The following is a 15,230-nucleotide window of genomic DNA, read 5'->3' on the forward strand; positions in this document are numbered from 1 at the left end:
GGGATGATTAGTTAAATGTAAAGAAATACGATAGTGAATAACGTGGAAGAAAGAAAAGGATTGATCCGGTACATCTTTTGAAAACTGGCCCCTGTTGATGAAGTGACCAAATTGAGACTAGGGAAATGGCTTGTCTCAGACAAAGCAGACGAAGATGGCTTCTGGAAAATCTGTACTGTATTCCCTTTCTGGGCTTTGCTTACTACTTCTGTGCTCAGTAGGCGTTTGGAATCTCTGCTGTGGTTGCTTTTGGACCTCATGGGTCTAGGGGGCTAGGCATTGTTTTCTTGTGTAGATTCGGTGGGCATAAAGGTTAGGGCTATGCCTGTGCTCCTGGGATGTCTGTTCAATCTTCACATCAGAGTCTGCCCTTTCATGGCCTGTGTTCAATAACAATGCGTGAATTGGTTTGCATGCATTTTGAGATGAGAGGGAGTGACCTGCAGTTTGTCCAAAGCCAGAGGCCTCTGAGGTTAGGGTTGGGGTGGAAATAGGAAAATTGGGTTTTGACCTGAGTTCAGCAGTCATTCTGAGTTACCTAGGAGCACACTGTTGGAGTATTTCGGACCAGCAAGGCTCTACAAGCTGCTGAGATGCTTCAGGTACTTTTACTCTAGGACTTGGGATATGAAAAAAAAAAAAAAGGCAAGCAACTCGATTAGTCTAATTAGGTACAAAGAAATGTCTTCATTATTCCTTTTATTTGTTTAAGATTGAGAGATTTGTCAGTGGAAAGATTGGGCTTGGGGGGTTTCAGCTTGGGTCTGGAAAGATGTAGATGCTGGAGATGGTAAATTTGATGAATCCGATGTTGTAGCCTGAGAACTCCCATTAGAAGCAATTGGGGCACAGTTGTGCTTGTAGCAAAATAATAAACTCTGGGTGGCAAGTCCCTTGCAGTTGTTGGGTGGTATGTCTGTGACCTATTATTATTCAAGCAATGAGAGCTTTGACTTTTTTTTTTTAAGTATTGATTCATAATGGTGACTAAAAAGGATGATTTGATGTGAAAGCCCTGTGGGCCTTCTCTCTGCTCATTATTTTGTACTCTGGAGCTCAATTACAGTTGGGTTTTGGATCCACAAATGTTTGTTGAAGTCTCAGCATTGTAGTTTGTGCCATTGTTCTTGGCAATGTTGGGTGAGAAAGGTCTGGTATGAGATGGGGCTTTTGCCCTTGACGAATGGACAGTATATCTCAAGAGACAGGCTTAGCTCAAATGGAAAGCATCAGTCTGCAGCCAAAATGGGAGCATGATCTAAGTGGAATTAGCTATTTGGGTGATCAGGGATAAAGTACAGTCGGGGAAGGCTTCAAGAATGTTGTGGTTTTAGGTTTGATGGTAGAACTGGAACCAGGGGACATTCTTGGTGTCCCAGTTAGCTTTGGCACAAGAGCAGAGATGGGACAGAGTTTGAATGTGAATTTGAAATTGCCACCAGGAAACAGATGCTAATTGTGATCATGTACTGCATCTGACAGGAACAAGGAGGCCCTGATGCTGAAGGTCCAGCTGGCTGATATTGAGCCACAGGTCACTACAGCAGACACCTTGCTGGTCTGAAGTCTCCTGACAGCAGCGGAAAGAACGACACTTAGGGCCCACTAAACTAGGCCTCATTTACATTTAAACAGGAGTGTCATAGACTCTGATGGGTGCTGTGGGGACCCCAAGAGATGGAGAGGAAGTTGTCTCTGTTTTCAATCTGGTGGAAGACTCCTTAAGAACTCTTAAAAACAAGTGGAGGAGTAGAAGCAAGAGATGGTCCTCTAGGGCTCTGTGGAGTGTCAGTCAGCACAACAGATGGGGTGGGGTGCTGCGGGGAACGGGTCAAGGCTGTGTCTCCCGTGCTGAGATGGGAGCCATGACTGGAGTTTTCAGAATGTGAGGAGGGTAGGTGTGAGGAGCAGAGGTATGTGCCAGTTGGAGGAATTCCACACATGCCACACACAAGAAGATCCTGGCATCTGACTGTCCTGCCTACTACTAGTCCTGTTAGCCACCAGCTCTTCAGTGTGGAGTTCAAAAGAGACATCTTTAGGACAAAAAAAAATAAAACTATGTGTAAGCATTCGGAATGGAATCAGCCACTTGGAGGAACAAAAAAGCTCTGTGACATGGGTGCTCATTTCCAGGAGTTTAAAACGTAATTGGAGAGAGACATGTTCAAATTTCAGTAACAATGCAATATTTAAATGTCAGTTCAGGATAGCTGAAGGAGAAATATCATAAAGGACAGGAAATGGAGCCAGTATTTGTTTACTCTCTGGTATGCCTAGCATCTCCTTTGTGGCAGAAGCGCAAACGTCTAAGTGTCAGGTTACACTTTACGTTCTAATGACAGTGAGCAAAGCAGTTTTGAATCAGATGGTTGAGAAGTCAAGGAATTTGAATTAAGACTGAACAGGTAGTGCAGTCAAAATTAAGGGGCCTTGAAAGAAAGACTAGGGAAGTTATTATCTGTTCAATTATTCAGTTTAGCTGCATTGCCCTCAGGTAACTCTACCATTTTCATCCCCAGTTTATATGTGATATGGTGGAGGATCAGTTTAAGTGACTACTAATGCTGGATATTTCAAGACTTGGGGGCATTATGGTTCAATGGAAAGCAAATGACAGTTGGGGTCAGACAGAACTACCTATGTGATTTCAACAAATATCTCTACTTCCATTTTCTTATCTGTAAAATGGGTAAATCTCAGGTTTAAATCAACAAATAAACTTGACACTTATTATATACTATTTCCTTGTTCAAAGTTAGGATCATTTTCTTTACTATGTGGGTGTCTTCTTTAATACACTTACACAAAAGATATTATGATCACAGTTACTTCTTACAGGTGAACCCTACATATTTAACCTATTTAGGTGCTGTTCTGTGTATGTTATTTTTTTCTTTTCCTTGTAGAAGTTGGTGAAGAGATTAGGAGGCCGATGAGAAAACTGATGCCCAGAGAATGTAAGTGATGTGGCAAGTCGAATGGCAAACTGGTTTTAGAGCTCCCATGTATAAAAGTGGGCTTACCTTGTGGCTCAGCTGGTAAGGAATCCGCCTGCAGTGCAGGAGACCTGGGTTCCATCCCTGAGTTGGGAAGATCCTCTGGAGAAGGGAAAGGCTACCCACTCCAGTATTTTGGCCTGGAGAATTCCATGGACTGTGGTATGGTCCATGGGGTTGCAAAGAGTTGGACACGACTGGACAACTTTCACTCATGTATAAAAGTAGCTAGGAGCATTTGGCCAAAAGCTGGCATCACTTTGTTTTAGAGACATCATGATCTTTAAGTAAAAGCACAGACTTTGGAATCATACAAGCCTGAATTTGATTGTGGATCTGGCACAGGTAGTGTGTGCAGAGCAAATTGCCTCTCTAGACATTTGTATTTACATTTCCACATCTTTAGTATGAGGGTGTGTCTTTTGCATCACAGGGCTGTTGTCTAGATTAAATAGATAATGCCTATAGAGACCATTTATTATGCTCAACCCTTTCTCCCACTACAAGTGTGTGCTTTTCTTGACTGCATGGAGAAATGCAGAGAATGGGTAGTACACCAAAACCAGAGCTCCACCTTTAAACTGGAGGATTGGCCCAGGCAATGCTGTTGAGACCTTTCCCTGGGGGTCCAGTACCCAAGGATTCTACCATTGCATTGTGTTATTGGTTCCCAGAGGAGGCACTATTTTTGCAGCTAGAACTGGAACTGTTGATTAACAGTACGCTTTTGGCCTCCGGCCTCGGAAGTTTGATTCTGCCTCTCCGTGTCATGGAGATCCCTGAGCACAGAGACCAATTCTTAGTTTTGTGTTAGGCTAAACCAACAAAGGTCCGTCTAGTCAAGGCTATGGGTTTTCCAGTAGTCATGTATGGATGTGAGAGTTGGACTATAAAGAAAGCTGAGCGCCAAAGAATTGATGCTTTTGAACTGTGGTGTAGGAGAAGACTCTTGGGAGTCCTTTGGGCTGCAAGGAGATCCAATCAGTCCATCCTAAAGGAGATCAGTCCTGGGTGTTCATTGGAAGGATCCATGCTAAAGCTGAAACTCCAATACTTTGGCCACCTCATGCGAAGAGTTGACTCATTGGAAAAGACTCTGATGCTGGGAGGGATTGGGGGCAGGAGGAGAAGGGGAAGATAGAAGATGAAATGGTTGGATGGCATCACTAACTCAATGGACATGAGTTTGGGTAAACTCTGGGAGTTGGTGATGGACAGGGAGGCCTGGCGTGTTGCAGTCCATGGGGTCACAAAGAGTTGGACACGACTGAACAACTGAACTGAACTGAATAACTGAGCAGAGCTGCAGAGCCAGTAAAACCTATGAAGAGGTGTGGGGTACCAGCTCTGTCTTTGAAAGGTTTTTGATTGTCAAGTTGAGGAAAGAAGGCTCAGCAGCTGAGAAGGTTAGAGGTGAAGGGACAACAGAGTTCACCTCATCACCTCCCCTTTCTACAGATGTGGATGACAAGACCCTGGGAGAAAAAAAGAACTTGCCTAAGTCTACCTAGGGAGGCCTGGTGTGCTGCAATTCATGGGGTCGCAAAGAGTCAGACACGACTGAGCGACTGAACTGAACTGAACTTAGCTCCAAATGGCAGAGTGCAGAAATGAATCTGGAATTCGTGGTTGAATTAAGTCTTATTTCCTCCACAGGACAAACTAAGTACAAGAAGAAAGCAATAGTCAAACAACTTCAAAACACTCATTAGTGGATACAAATTAAACTACTTGTATGTGCTTCCCATTGTAAAGGGTGGTGGAGGAGGTTGGTCTCCAACTCCCAAACCTCAGGCTTTACTTGGAATCTGGGAGGAGAAGGCAATATTTGGCCTAATGCCAGTGTGGGTGACACAGACTGTGGGAGTAAATCAAATTCACTTAAAGTTTTGAATACCCACTATGGTGATCCCAACATGATCTTTCATAAATATCTTGTTTTGATCTTCAATTACTCCTTACCCTTGAGGTAGAATTATTACCAAGTTTCCAAATGAAGCAAACAGTTTAAGTATAATTCCTGAAAACACAGTTGCTCACCGGAAAAGAGAGGTTAACTAATCTAAACCCATGACCTCAAAGCAGTGCTACTTCCATTCCTCTTTTCAAGAGGAAACATCGTTTAGACACTTGCTGTGGGACACTTACTGAGCATGTTCACTATTCTCTGGTATATGGTAGAGACCCACTTAAAACCCAGCCCCTTCCTTATGGAGTCTTTGGTCTGGTGGGAGAGATAAATAAGGGAATATTGCAATACAGTTTGCCAAATGCTTTGATAGCAGAATGCCCAGGAAAGTGAGAGTAAGAACATCTGTGAGTGTGACTGTGTATATGTGTGTATACATTTGTACACACAGAGAAAAGTACGAGAAAAGGAAGGCCCAAGTAGTCTTTATGAAGGAGGTGAAACTTGACCCAATTATTGAAGAATGGCTTAGAGATAACCAGGTGGTGAAGAAAGGACAGGCCAGCCAGAGGAATTAGGGAATTATATGAAGTTATGCAAGTCAATGGGATTTGGGCGAAGCTGCACCTCAGGACATGCTGCTCTACAATGTGCTGGATGGAGTACTCAGACAGTGCTGCTTGGAGGAGGTGATCTGTGGTCAGGAATGTACCATATAGGTGTGTGTGGTTCCATGCTAAGTTGCTTCAGTTGTGTCCAACTCTTTGTGACGCTATGGACTGTAGCTCACCAGGCTTCTCTGTCTGTGGGATTCTCCAGGCAAGAATACTGGAGTAGGTTGCCATGCTCCCCTCCAGGGGATCTTCCTGACCCAGGGATCGAATCTGTGTCTCCTCTGGCTGTTGTATTGCAGGCAGATTCTTTACCCCTGAGCCACCAGGGAAGTCCGCGTAACATAATAAAGTCACTGAGTCTGATCTTCATTCTCTGCTGGAGACCACTGCTGTGTTTGCAGGGTCAGAGAGCTGTGTGCAGAGTTGCCTTTGGCCTCACTGACTGAAGCTGGCAAGGGTTGGATTGTTTCCCTAGTGGCTCAGGGAAGGCCAAGGCAGGAGACGTGGGTTCAGTCCCTGGGTTGGGGAGATCCCCTGGAGAAGAATATGGCAGCCCACTCCAGTATTTGTGCCTGGGAAATCCCATGGGCAGAGGAGCCTCGTGGACTGTAGTCCGTGGGGTCAGAAAAGAGTCAGACATGACTTATTGACTAAACAACAACAACATGGGTTGGATTGCTTGATCACTTTATCGGTGTTTATGGAGCTTTTACTCTGTGCTTCTGTAGCAGGTAGACTTTCAGACCAGGGCCTGAATAATGAAAAGGCATTAACTCAAGGGGGCAAAAGAGGATCCCAGACACATGTAAAGTCCCTCAAGAGGAAAAGGCCACTTCTGACTCTCCACCTAAATACCTTAGAAGACACGTGGAAAGATGAATGCTGAACCACTCCAATGCAGAAGTCAGACAGATGATCCATCTCTTGCTGGAATTTGAGAAGGGATTCTTACATATGCCGACGAGCCTCAGTTAAAAATACAGTTGCTTCCCTATCTGAAGCCACAGAGGCTCACACTCCATCCTTTTACACAATTTGTCCCTCTGAGATCAGAAACTTACAATTTCTGTCAACAAGAAAACTAGGCCGTCATCAGATCTTCCGCATGGACAACTTTAATAAAACGACCAAAGACTGTCTCTTCCCTAACATCATTATACATATTCTCAAAGTCTACAGCTTTCAGAGAACATAGGCAAGACTGGAGGAGGGAGTTTTGGGAGGAGATTTTGACTTCTGGGCAGAGACATTTCCTCAAGGAAAGTTCTGAGGAAGACATAAAGAGTCTCTGAGACAGTGCACATTGTGCATTTCAGCTATTCGGAGTTGTAAAGAAACTGACGGAAGAACCTGCAAACAGAAGTATGTAGATGTTTGCTATCAGTGGTGTAAATGCTTAATGCTTCGTTCTCCAGATTTTTTTTTTTTTTAAGCCCTGATTTGTTAAGTTTGCTGTTCTTGTGGTATAAACACTCCCACCATAGCTGATTTTCAAGCTATCAACTTGACATTATTGAAGGTGGAGTTGGGAAGAACTCACATGGATGGGCTCTAATGAGCCCCAGCACACCACTGTTTGCGAGGAACTGAGGTGACCAGATCACTGATAACAGCCATAGCTCTGAGAGGAGGACTATGATTGACTTCAACCTGAATAGAAGGTGGAGTCAAAAAGTTGTCTAGTACTTTCTTTGTAGACCAAGGCTGCCTTGCATGGCTTTTTCTTCATTAGAGCGTGAGTAAAGAGAAAGAATAAAACACAAGACCTTAGGGATGAAATACTCAGAACAAGGGCTTCCCAGGTAGGTCAGTGGTAAAGAATCCACCTGTCAAGGAAGGAGATCTAGGTTCAATTCCTGGGTTGGGAAGATCCCCTGAAGGAGGAAATGGCAACCCACTGCGGTATTCTTGTCTGAAAAATTCCATGGGCAGAGGTGCCTGGAGGGCTACAGTCCATGTGGTCACAGAGAGCTGGGTATGACTGAGTGGCTGAGCACCAGCCCTAGCACTCAGAACAAGGAAGAAAGAATAGTATTATGATATTATTTACAACAGTAGCAAAATAGGAATTTTAGACTGCTACCAGACATCAGCAACAGAAAGAATCATGACCACCCCCCACCCCCCCTACACCCCCACCCCCCAATGCCCCGCCCCTGGCCTCCCGGAGGGTGGGGAGGGGGGTGGGAAGGACCATAAAGTAACAAAGAGAGAGCATTATGAGATGAAAAAGCATCAGAATTAGCAGAAAGAAGGATGGATAAAGTAAGAAAGATCACAGGGATGCAAAATGTGTAATGCAAAATTAAACATCCACAGGTCAATCTGCAAAGGGAAGATGAAAGGCAAAACTAAATTGGTGTTATGGACCTTAGATTAGGGAAGGCTCTCGCATGATGCAAAATAAAGAAATAAAAACAGTGAGAGAGAAAATGAGAGAAATGGAGAACAGAGAGTAGAGTTCTAAACTGAGGTAAAAAAAAAAAGAAAGAACCACTGAATAGAAGAAATAGCCAAAGGAATAATTGAAGGGAATGATTCTGAATTAGAAATAACCTGCACTTCAGATCCAAAAGTCTCACTCTGTTCCAGGAAAAATAAGTAAGATCCACATTCCTCATATTGTTGTTAATAAAATTGTATTATAATAAAAAAATTTTCAATTAGAAAAGCATAAAACTCATTGTCTAGAAAGGAAACAAAACCAGGCTGGCTTCCATTTTCTCTTCTTTTACTTTAAGTTCTAGAAGACATTCTACAGAGTTTTGAGGGGAAAAAGTTCTGGCCTGAGGATTATATGGGTAGCCTACTGTCTTCCACAATGTAAAGATGAAAGACATGTCCAGCTTTATGGAATTAGCAGAATAAAGAGCTGAGGTAGGGGTGAGGATGTGGAGTTCTGGGAGAGTTTGGGAAAGGTCAAGAATGAGGCAGCAGACTCTTCCGATATTTGTCATTGTTTGCCTGTAAGACCTTATGAATTGTATGTGTTATTTAAAAACTTATAAGAAGCATGTAGTTCCATTAGAAAAAAAGATAAAAAACTATAATGAGGAAGATCAGGAAGTCATCTTTCCCCCCATTTTATTGATGAGACAGTGAGGCTAAAAGAGTCTTATGAGGGATCCTAGGTGTCAGAACTAGGTCCAGAGTCCACATCTTTTGACTCCTGTTATATAAGCGATGGAGAAGGCCCTGGCACCCCACTCTAGTACTCTTGCCTGGAGAATCCCAGGGATGGTGGAGCCTAGTGGGCTGCCGTCTATGGGGTCGCACAGAGTCGGACACGACTGAAGTGACTTAGCAGTAGCAGTAGCAGTATATAAGTGAAGGGCTGTATCAGTTCTACCAGGCTGACACTTTGGAAAGCACTAGTCAGCGTGATGATGGTCTGAATGTGCCCTGGAAGCAAAGCAGATGGGAGAGGTAGATAATCATGGGAAGCCCAGCATGAGGAGATTTGTGTATTTATTAGTTCAATCAACCAACATTTCTCAAGTGCCCATTATTCATTGGGCACTGTTCTAGGTGTTGGGATTGCATAGATGAATAAAATGCCACTGATGAACGGTAAGCAAGAATTCCCTTTGAATATAAAGTAGTAGTGCTTTTTGGTAAAGTCAGTTGGTAGGGGTAAGCACATAGACCAGGCAAAGTCTAAGCCCATTAGAACTTCCTAGAGGGCTTGGTACCAGCCAGAGTGCTGGGTCTATCCCTGCAGCCATGGGTGGGGCTTGAGAATTGGCATTTCCACCAAGTTCCAGGATTAGTAAGAGTTCCCTCAAGGCTGCAGGTGGAGAGTGTGTTCTAGACTAGGAAAAATTCTTCCATTTTACAGATCATGGAGAAGAGAGGATGTACTTACTCCCTGGGACACATCTGGGTCGTGAAGCACATAGAGCCAAGCAAGATTCCCCTTGGCCCTCGGACAAATAATTCTGTAGGCTCACAGTACCCACTTTGGAGTGTCTCAGAGGTCTATGACCATGCTGGGTGTAATTACACAGTCTAAAGTATGGAAGAGATCTTGGTCTTGTTGCATTCATTGCTGAGATAAGTACGAAGTAAGGGACTCAGCACCTCACTGTTGGGGAAAGGCAGGCCCAGTCTCTGGATTGCTTTCTCAGTATTTTCCCCAGCACATCCCTCCCCGCGCCCCTCTATTCCCCCGGGACCTGCTGAGCGCTCATTTCCTAAGCGCATGTTATTGTACCTATAGTGCTTCTCTCACCTCGGGTCCTGCAATCAGCCACAGACTGGTTAACTGTTGTTGGCCTAGAGGCCTGAGCAGCACAAAGTGCCCTTTGTGTGCTGCCCACTCTGGAGGAGCCACTGGCTGCTGGAATGTGACAAGGCGAACGGTTTTCACCTTGCTTTTGTTTTCACTTTCGTCTGAGTGTGTGTGTGAGCGTGTGCGTGTGCTCACGGGGTACGTTGGCTGGTGGTGCCACAAGAGGACTCCCAGTGTTTTCCCAGATGCACCAAAAAAACTGGACCTGTGAATCTGGGGTGACAGCTACATGCTGGGAGAAGGCCAAAGGAGAACAGCGGCTTTGTGTGCTGGTGCAGTAAACAGAAGGTTTATGTCTTTGCTCTTTACTTTTGAAAGTGTCTCTCTTGCATGTGGCCATGAGGGGCATAGACAGCGAACTGTGCAGGGGCCGCCTGCCTGGGTGGATCTGCAGTTGGAGTCGTTTGAACCACAGGACTTTGATGAGCTGTCAGGGGCTAACTCATTTTCATTCAGAAAGAACTTCAGGAAGTCCTCCCTGTGCCCCATCCTGCATTGGGTGCTGAAGCTAATGTATAGCCATCATCGACCTCAGCCTGAGCCTGAATTGCAATCAAGAAAGGAAAATAAGATTTGTATCCTGGAAACAATGAGGAGACCATGTATGACTAGTATTTAGTGGCAAGCTCTGCAGCTGCAAGCAGTGTTCAGTCAGGCCAGGGAGTGAGTGCTGTGGTTCAGAGTTTGCAAAATGTTGTCATGGAGAAGTGAAGACTTGGGCATGACCCTGAAAGGTGGGAAGGCTTGGGATCTGCTTGTTCCTTTGTCCATTCATTCCTTCATACAACAAACATTTGGAAAACACCAGTTGTACGCCAGGCATTGCCTGGATGGTTGAGAGAGGATATAAGAAGAGATTCTATAAAAATATCAAGGTGGAAAGAACTCTGAGTGTGTAATGCCACTGTGGAGACTGGTTTGACTTGAATAGGGAATGCAGCTTGATGGCTAGTGAGCTCTAAGACTGAATTCTTAGGGTAGACAAATATGGAAAGTCTGGAATTCATGTGTTCCTGGATGGGATTATTTGAAACTGCATTATGGTTTCATCTCTAGTGTTCATCAAGTAATACTCACGCTGCCTTGGGTTGGTCCTCTTGCAACAAGAATCGGATTTCAGCCAAGCCTCTTGATGGTCCCCCTGTCTCTAATATTGGGTTCCCTTAATTTATCTTTCTAAAGCATAGCTTTGCAAATACCCCTTGCCTACTGACATCACCTACTTAAATGGCTTCCCACCGTCCATAAGATAAAATCCAGCTCATTAGCGGCGTGCCGTCCAAGGGTGTCCGTGATATGGTTGTAACCTTTTTTCTCTTACCAGTTCCCAACTGTGCCGCACTTACTAGTCGAACCTCGGCTTTCTCTCTCCCGAACGCAACTCTGTGCACTCCTGGCTGGGTCTTGCCTCATGCTGTCCCTCCTGTCTTCCGTGTCTCGCCTTTTCCCACTTTACTTACTGAAGCCCCTCAAGGTCAAATGCTCTCTTGAGGCCTTCCTGTGTGGTTTCCTCTCTGTCTACACCTTGCCCAAGAGGAAAACCCTTTCTCTTCCCTTTGTTTCTATCCTTTATTATAGGAGGTGAAAATCTCTGTTTTGTTTTTCAAGTCTCTCTTCAAGAGTGTAACCTCCTTGAGGAAAAACTTGTATATTAATCGTTTCTTAGGATCTTGACTTGAGGACTAAAAGAAAAAATGTTGAATTTTCAGTTTTTGTGGATCTCTTACTATTTGAGTTTTAAGTTTTGGAACTTTGTGTCCTATATTCATTAGCTACTGATTTATACTACTAAATACAAGAAACTCTGAAGTGAATCGTTATTTAAATGGAACATACTTTCTCAATTCTGATAATTCATCTACCTTGTACTCTTATCTATTCCTCTAAAGTTTAGATTTTACCTTCTTTTCTCTCATCACAGAACCGGCAATAGCTGTTGGCCTACTCTGGTTCGAAGGTCCAAATAGATTTAGTTTAGGAACTTTTTATGGAGAATATGCCTCAGCTTTTGCTCTGACCAAAGTATGCTTTGTAGGTAGGTACCAGGATATTAAAATGCTATACTGGAGATCCCTGTCAGAGGGAGCAAACCACTGAGCACTGCTGTCACAAGAAGCATGGCTGCCGATTTGTATGAATCTAACGCACAGAATGAGACAGACCTACTGGGCTTTTGCTCAGTAGAGGTAAGCAGGGACAGGTTCTCAGGCATCTTGATGCCTCCAACAGCAGTGTGTTTATCTGACACCAATAAGAGAGGCCTCAATGAATATTGACTTGAATATGACTTTTTCAAAATTATCTACAGTTTTGGGCAAGTAGGCAGATCAGTCTAGATGAGATAGGAACCTCACCAGTAAAGAAAACATGAAGTGTCAACTGGTCTAACTGCCCTCCTCTGCTCCTCAGTGGGGACTTTGGCCCTTTTGTAGCATGGGGCACAGGTTGCTGTTCAGTGTTGACAGCTTTGGAGAGGATGCTCTCACCAAACAGCCACTTCTTTGCAGAGGTGCTGCATTCATTGGGTTTTCCCCCAAGTGGAAGCAACTGTAAACATGTCTTCCTGCAGGGCTAAGTAGTTCCCAGGAGCTGATTATATTCCTGGGCTTCTCTGGGGAGCAGGGTCCATGTTGAAGCCCTGCTGCCTTGCTGGCTGGCTTCCTCACAGGGCATCAGCTGAAAATCTACTGATCCCCAAGGGTGGAAGTACCTGCTCGATTTCCAGTTCTTGGCCGTTCTAAGTGTGTCTTTGTGGGCATTTCTGGAAACTTCTGGTGGGCACATTTGCTGGTCAAGTCCTTAAATGATGGGCTCAAAGCTAACAGTCTAGGGTATGTTGTAGTGTCTTCTGCTGAGTGGCCATTGTGAAGGCTTGGTTGTAACCTTATCTATAGCTGGGGTAGAAGGAGATGATGTCTTGAAGTTCAGGGCAGCCCCAGGGCTTGAAGTTTTCTCTTGAAAATGAGCATTTGGGCTTTCTTTTGAGCTTTAAAGTGATGAGTATAAAGTTGGGAATAATGGGACATGGAGTGAATAAGGGTGAAGGATAGCTTGGTGAAGAGAAAGGGAGAATAAAAAGTCTTGCAGGGATTCCTGACACTTCCAAAGGCCTGTGAAATGCTCCCTCTCTCCCTCTCTCTTTTTTTGTTGTCATGTAGACATAATGCCACTTTATTTAAGGGCCAGGAAGGGAATTAAAACTGTCTGGGGTGGTTATTTTTATCTAAAAGATAGATAGCGATTAAAAAACTTTTGTGTCAGAAACACATTTAGCATTTGTTTTGCATTAATCACAGCATTAGAAGTAATTTCTTACTGAACTCTTTTTGTTTTCCTTTTACAAACCTTCACCTCAGCTTTGCATTTGTTTTAAGAAATAAAGGCAAGACATGTGCATGATTAAAATAATTCACAATGAAAGATGATAAAGAAAGAACAGTCCAGAAGCTCTTCTTCTGCGGGGATGGAGAGCTTGGGCCAGGCAGCCCAGGACTGTGTTCAGCTTTGCAGACTGTTCTTCACATGTGAGAGGGAAGTTGTGCAAGAAGCCAGCCAGGTGCAGTTTCCACAGACCCAAGTATCAGCACTTAGACTTCCTTTCGTCATAGTTGGCTTTGATGGTGACTCAGCCGGCTGTGGCTTTGGTATAAGAAGCATCTAGCTTGTTACTGGACTGGAGGACTCATCTCTCTTTATTCTTGGACCCACAACCATAAAAATTAGTAACAATTCAGTGAAAGACTGTGTCTGTGCGTGTGTCTCCCCCTCTGCTCCCATATAATACAATTTGGGGATGTGCACTTTCTGGTTTGATTTTTTTCAAATCATTTTTTTTTTTTCTTTTTCTAATGCCATAGATAAGTAGGATGGGACTTCTGGAACTTAGTTTGAGTTCCCTTTGGGGGTCATTTTTTCCTGCCTGCCATGGCTAATTATCTCTCTGCTTCTCAGTTGCAGATCTGATCTCTTCTGAACAACCTCACGGTGTCTCCTTCCCTGGGGCTCTGAGCCCAGCCGGACCACTTTCTCCTTGGAATTTTGGGTGCCGTCTCTTCTCACCTTTCCCTTTTCCCTGTCTCCCTCCTGAGAACTCTTGGCAACTGGAGGATTGTCATGGAGTCCAGGGAAGTCTTAAGTGGCTCCCGGCAAAGGGGGAGTGAGTCGGAATTCCTGCCAGTCTCCTCAGCCAAGCCCTCGACTACTCCTAGCTGTACAGGAGAACCTTTGCTGTCTGCTCCGGAGACTGGGAAGGGAATCCCAGCAGGTGGAGAACGCATGGAGCCAGAGGAGGAGGATGAACTGGGCTCAGGGCGGGATGTGGATTCCAACTCCAATGCAGACAGTGAGAAATGGGTGGCAGGAGATGGCCTGGAAGAACAGGAGTTTTCTATCAAGGAGGCCAATTTCACAGAGGGGAGTCTGAAGCTGAAGATTCAGACCACAAAACGGGCTAAGAAACCCCCAAAGAATCTGGAGAACTATATATGCCCGCCTGAGATCAAGATCACCATCAAGCAGTCGGACCAGAAGGTGTCCCGTGCTGGGAAAAATAGCAAAGCCACAAAGGAGGAGGACAGAAGCCACTCCAAAAAGAAGGTAGGGATCCCTGTCGACTAGGTGTTTCGGTTTGTTTTTGCCGTTTTATCCTCAACTGTTAAGGGGCTACTTGCTTATTTATAAATTACTCATTTCTCTGTGTCTTGGTATAGTATCCAGTTTAATATTATGGCTTCTACTGACTGAAAACAAAATGAAAAAAACTACAATTATATTCCTGGAAGTTCTTATTGTGTAGCAGCCAATTGGCTGGGTCAGATCTGGCTAGCTGTGAGAGAATTTTGAGGGTGCTTTTTGTTTTTTTTTTTGGTTTGATATTTACATCGGTTCTCATAGTGAAGAGTAGGAAGTTGAAAATTTTGGTCATTCAGAACAGTCAAGCACCGTTATAACACCCTTTTGGTTTTAGTCATTTCTGTACATCTTTCTAAAATAGACAAGTTGCTTACTTGAGTGAGGAAGCCCAGTCTTCATAGTAAATTGAGGCTCTTCTCAGCTGAGAGATCATCTTCCCAGGAGCCAGTGGTGAGCTTCTGAGCTGGCGCTGGAGAAATGGAAGGGACAGGGGACTGCTGAGGCTTTGTCTAACACGTTGTGGACTTCTCAGGCGGTGTTGGATGAACTCAGTGTGTTGTCATTTTCCTCATAAAAGTCGATGTGGGTGTGGAAAACAGATCTCTAGGTGATTAATGATATAGTGTGGTTGAATGGATGGATCTAAGGTTTTGTTTTGTGTCGCAGAGGGTTACAGAGACCTCCTTTCCTGGGAGGGGTGTGGCACTCAGCTGTGATAGCAGAGGGCTGCCCTAGTCTAGAAAGTTTTTATCCAAGAATCTCTGGGTCTTGTGAACAGCTCTGAA

At 44.4% G+C, this 15,230-nt stretch overlaps 1 protein-coding gene across 3 annotated transcripts in view; it reads left to right on the forward strand.

Annotated features, from left to right (window-relative positions):
• Nucleotides 1–15,230, forward strand: part of SETBP1 (SET binding protein 1) — a 402,738-nt gene that overhangs the window by 7,397 nt on the left and 380,111 nt on the right. For all 3 annotated transcript variants that reach the window (XM_086373343.1, XM_086373342.1, XM_086373344.1), the window contains exon 2: nt 13,765–14,409. In XM_086373343.1, coding sequence (XP_086229469.1) covers nt 13,927–14,409 — 483 coding nt within the window. In that variant the 5' untranslated portion in view covers nt 13,765–13,926. The remainder of the gene's footprint in view (nt 1–13,764; nt 14,410–15,230) is intronic.

Source organism: Bos grunniens, chromosome 24 (genome assembly GCF_055505025.1).
Source record: "Bos grunniens cultivar Pamir isolate PY7600 chromosome 24, Bosgru_T2T1.0, whole genome shotgun sequence".
Taxonomy (NCBI): Eukaryota; Metazoa; Chordata; class Mammalia; order Artiodactyla; family Bovidae; genus Bos; species Bos grunniens.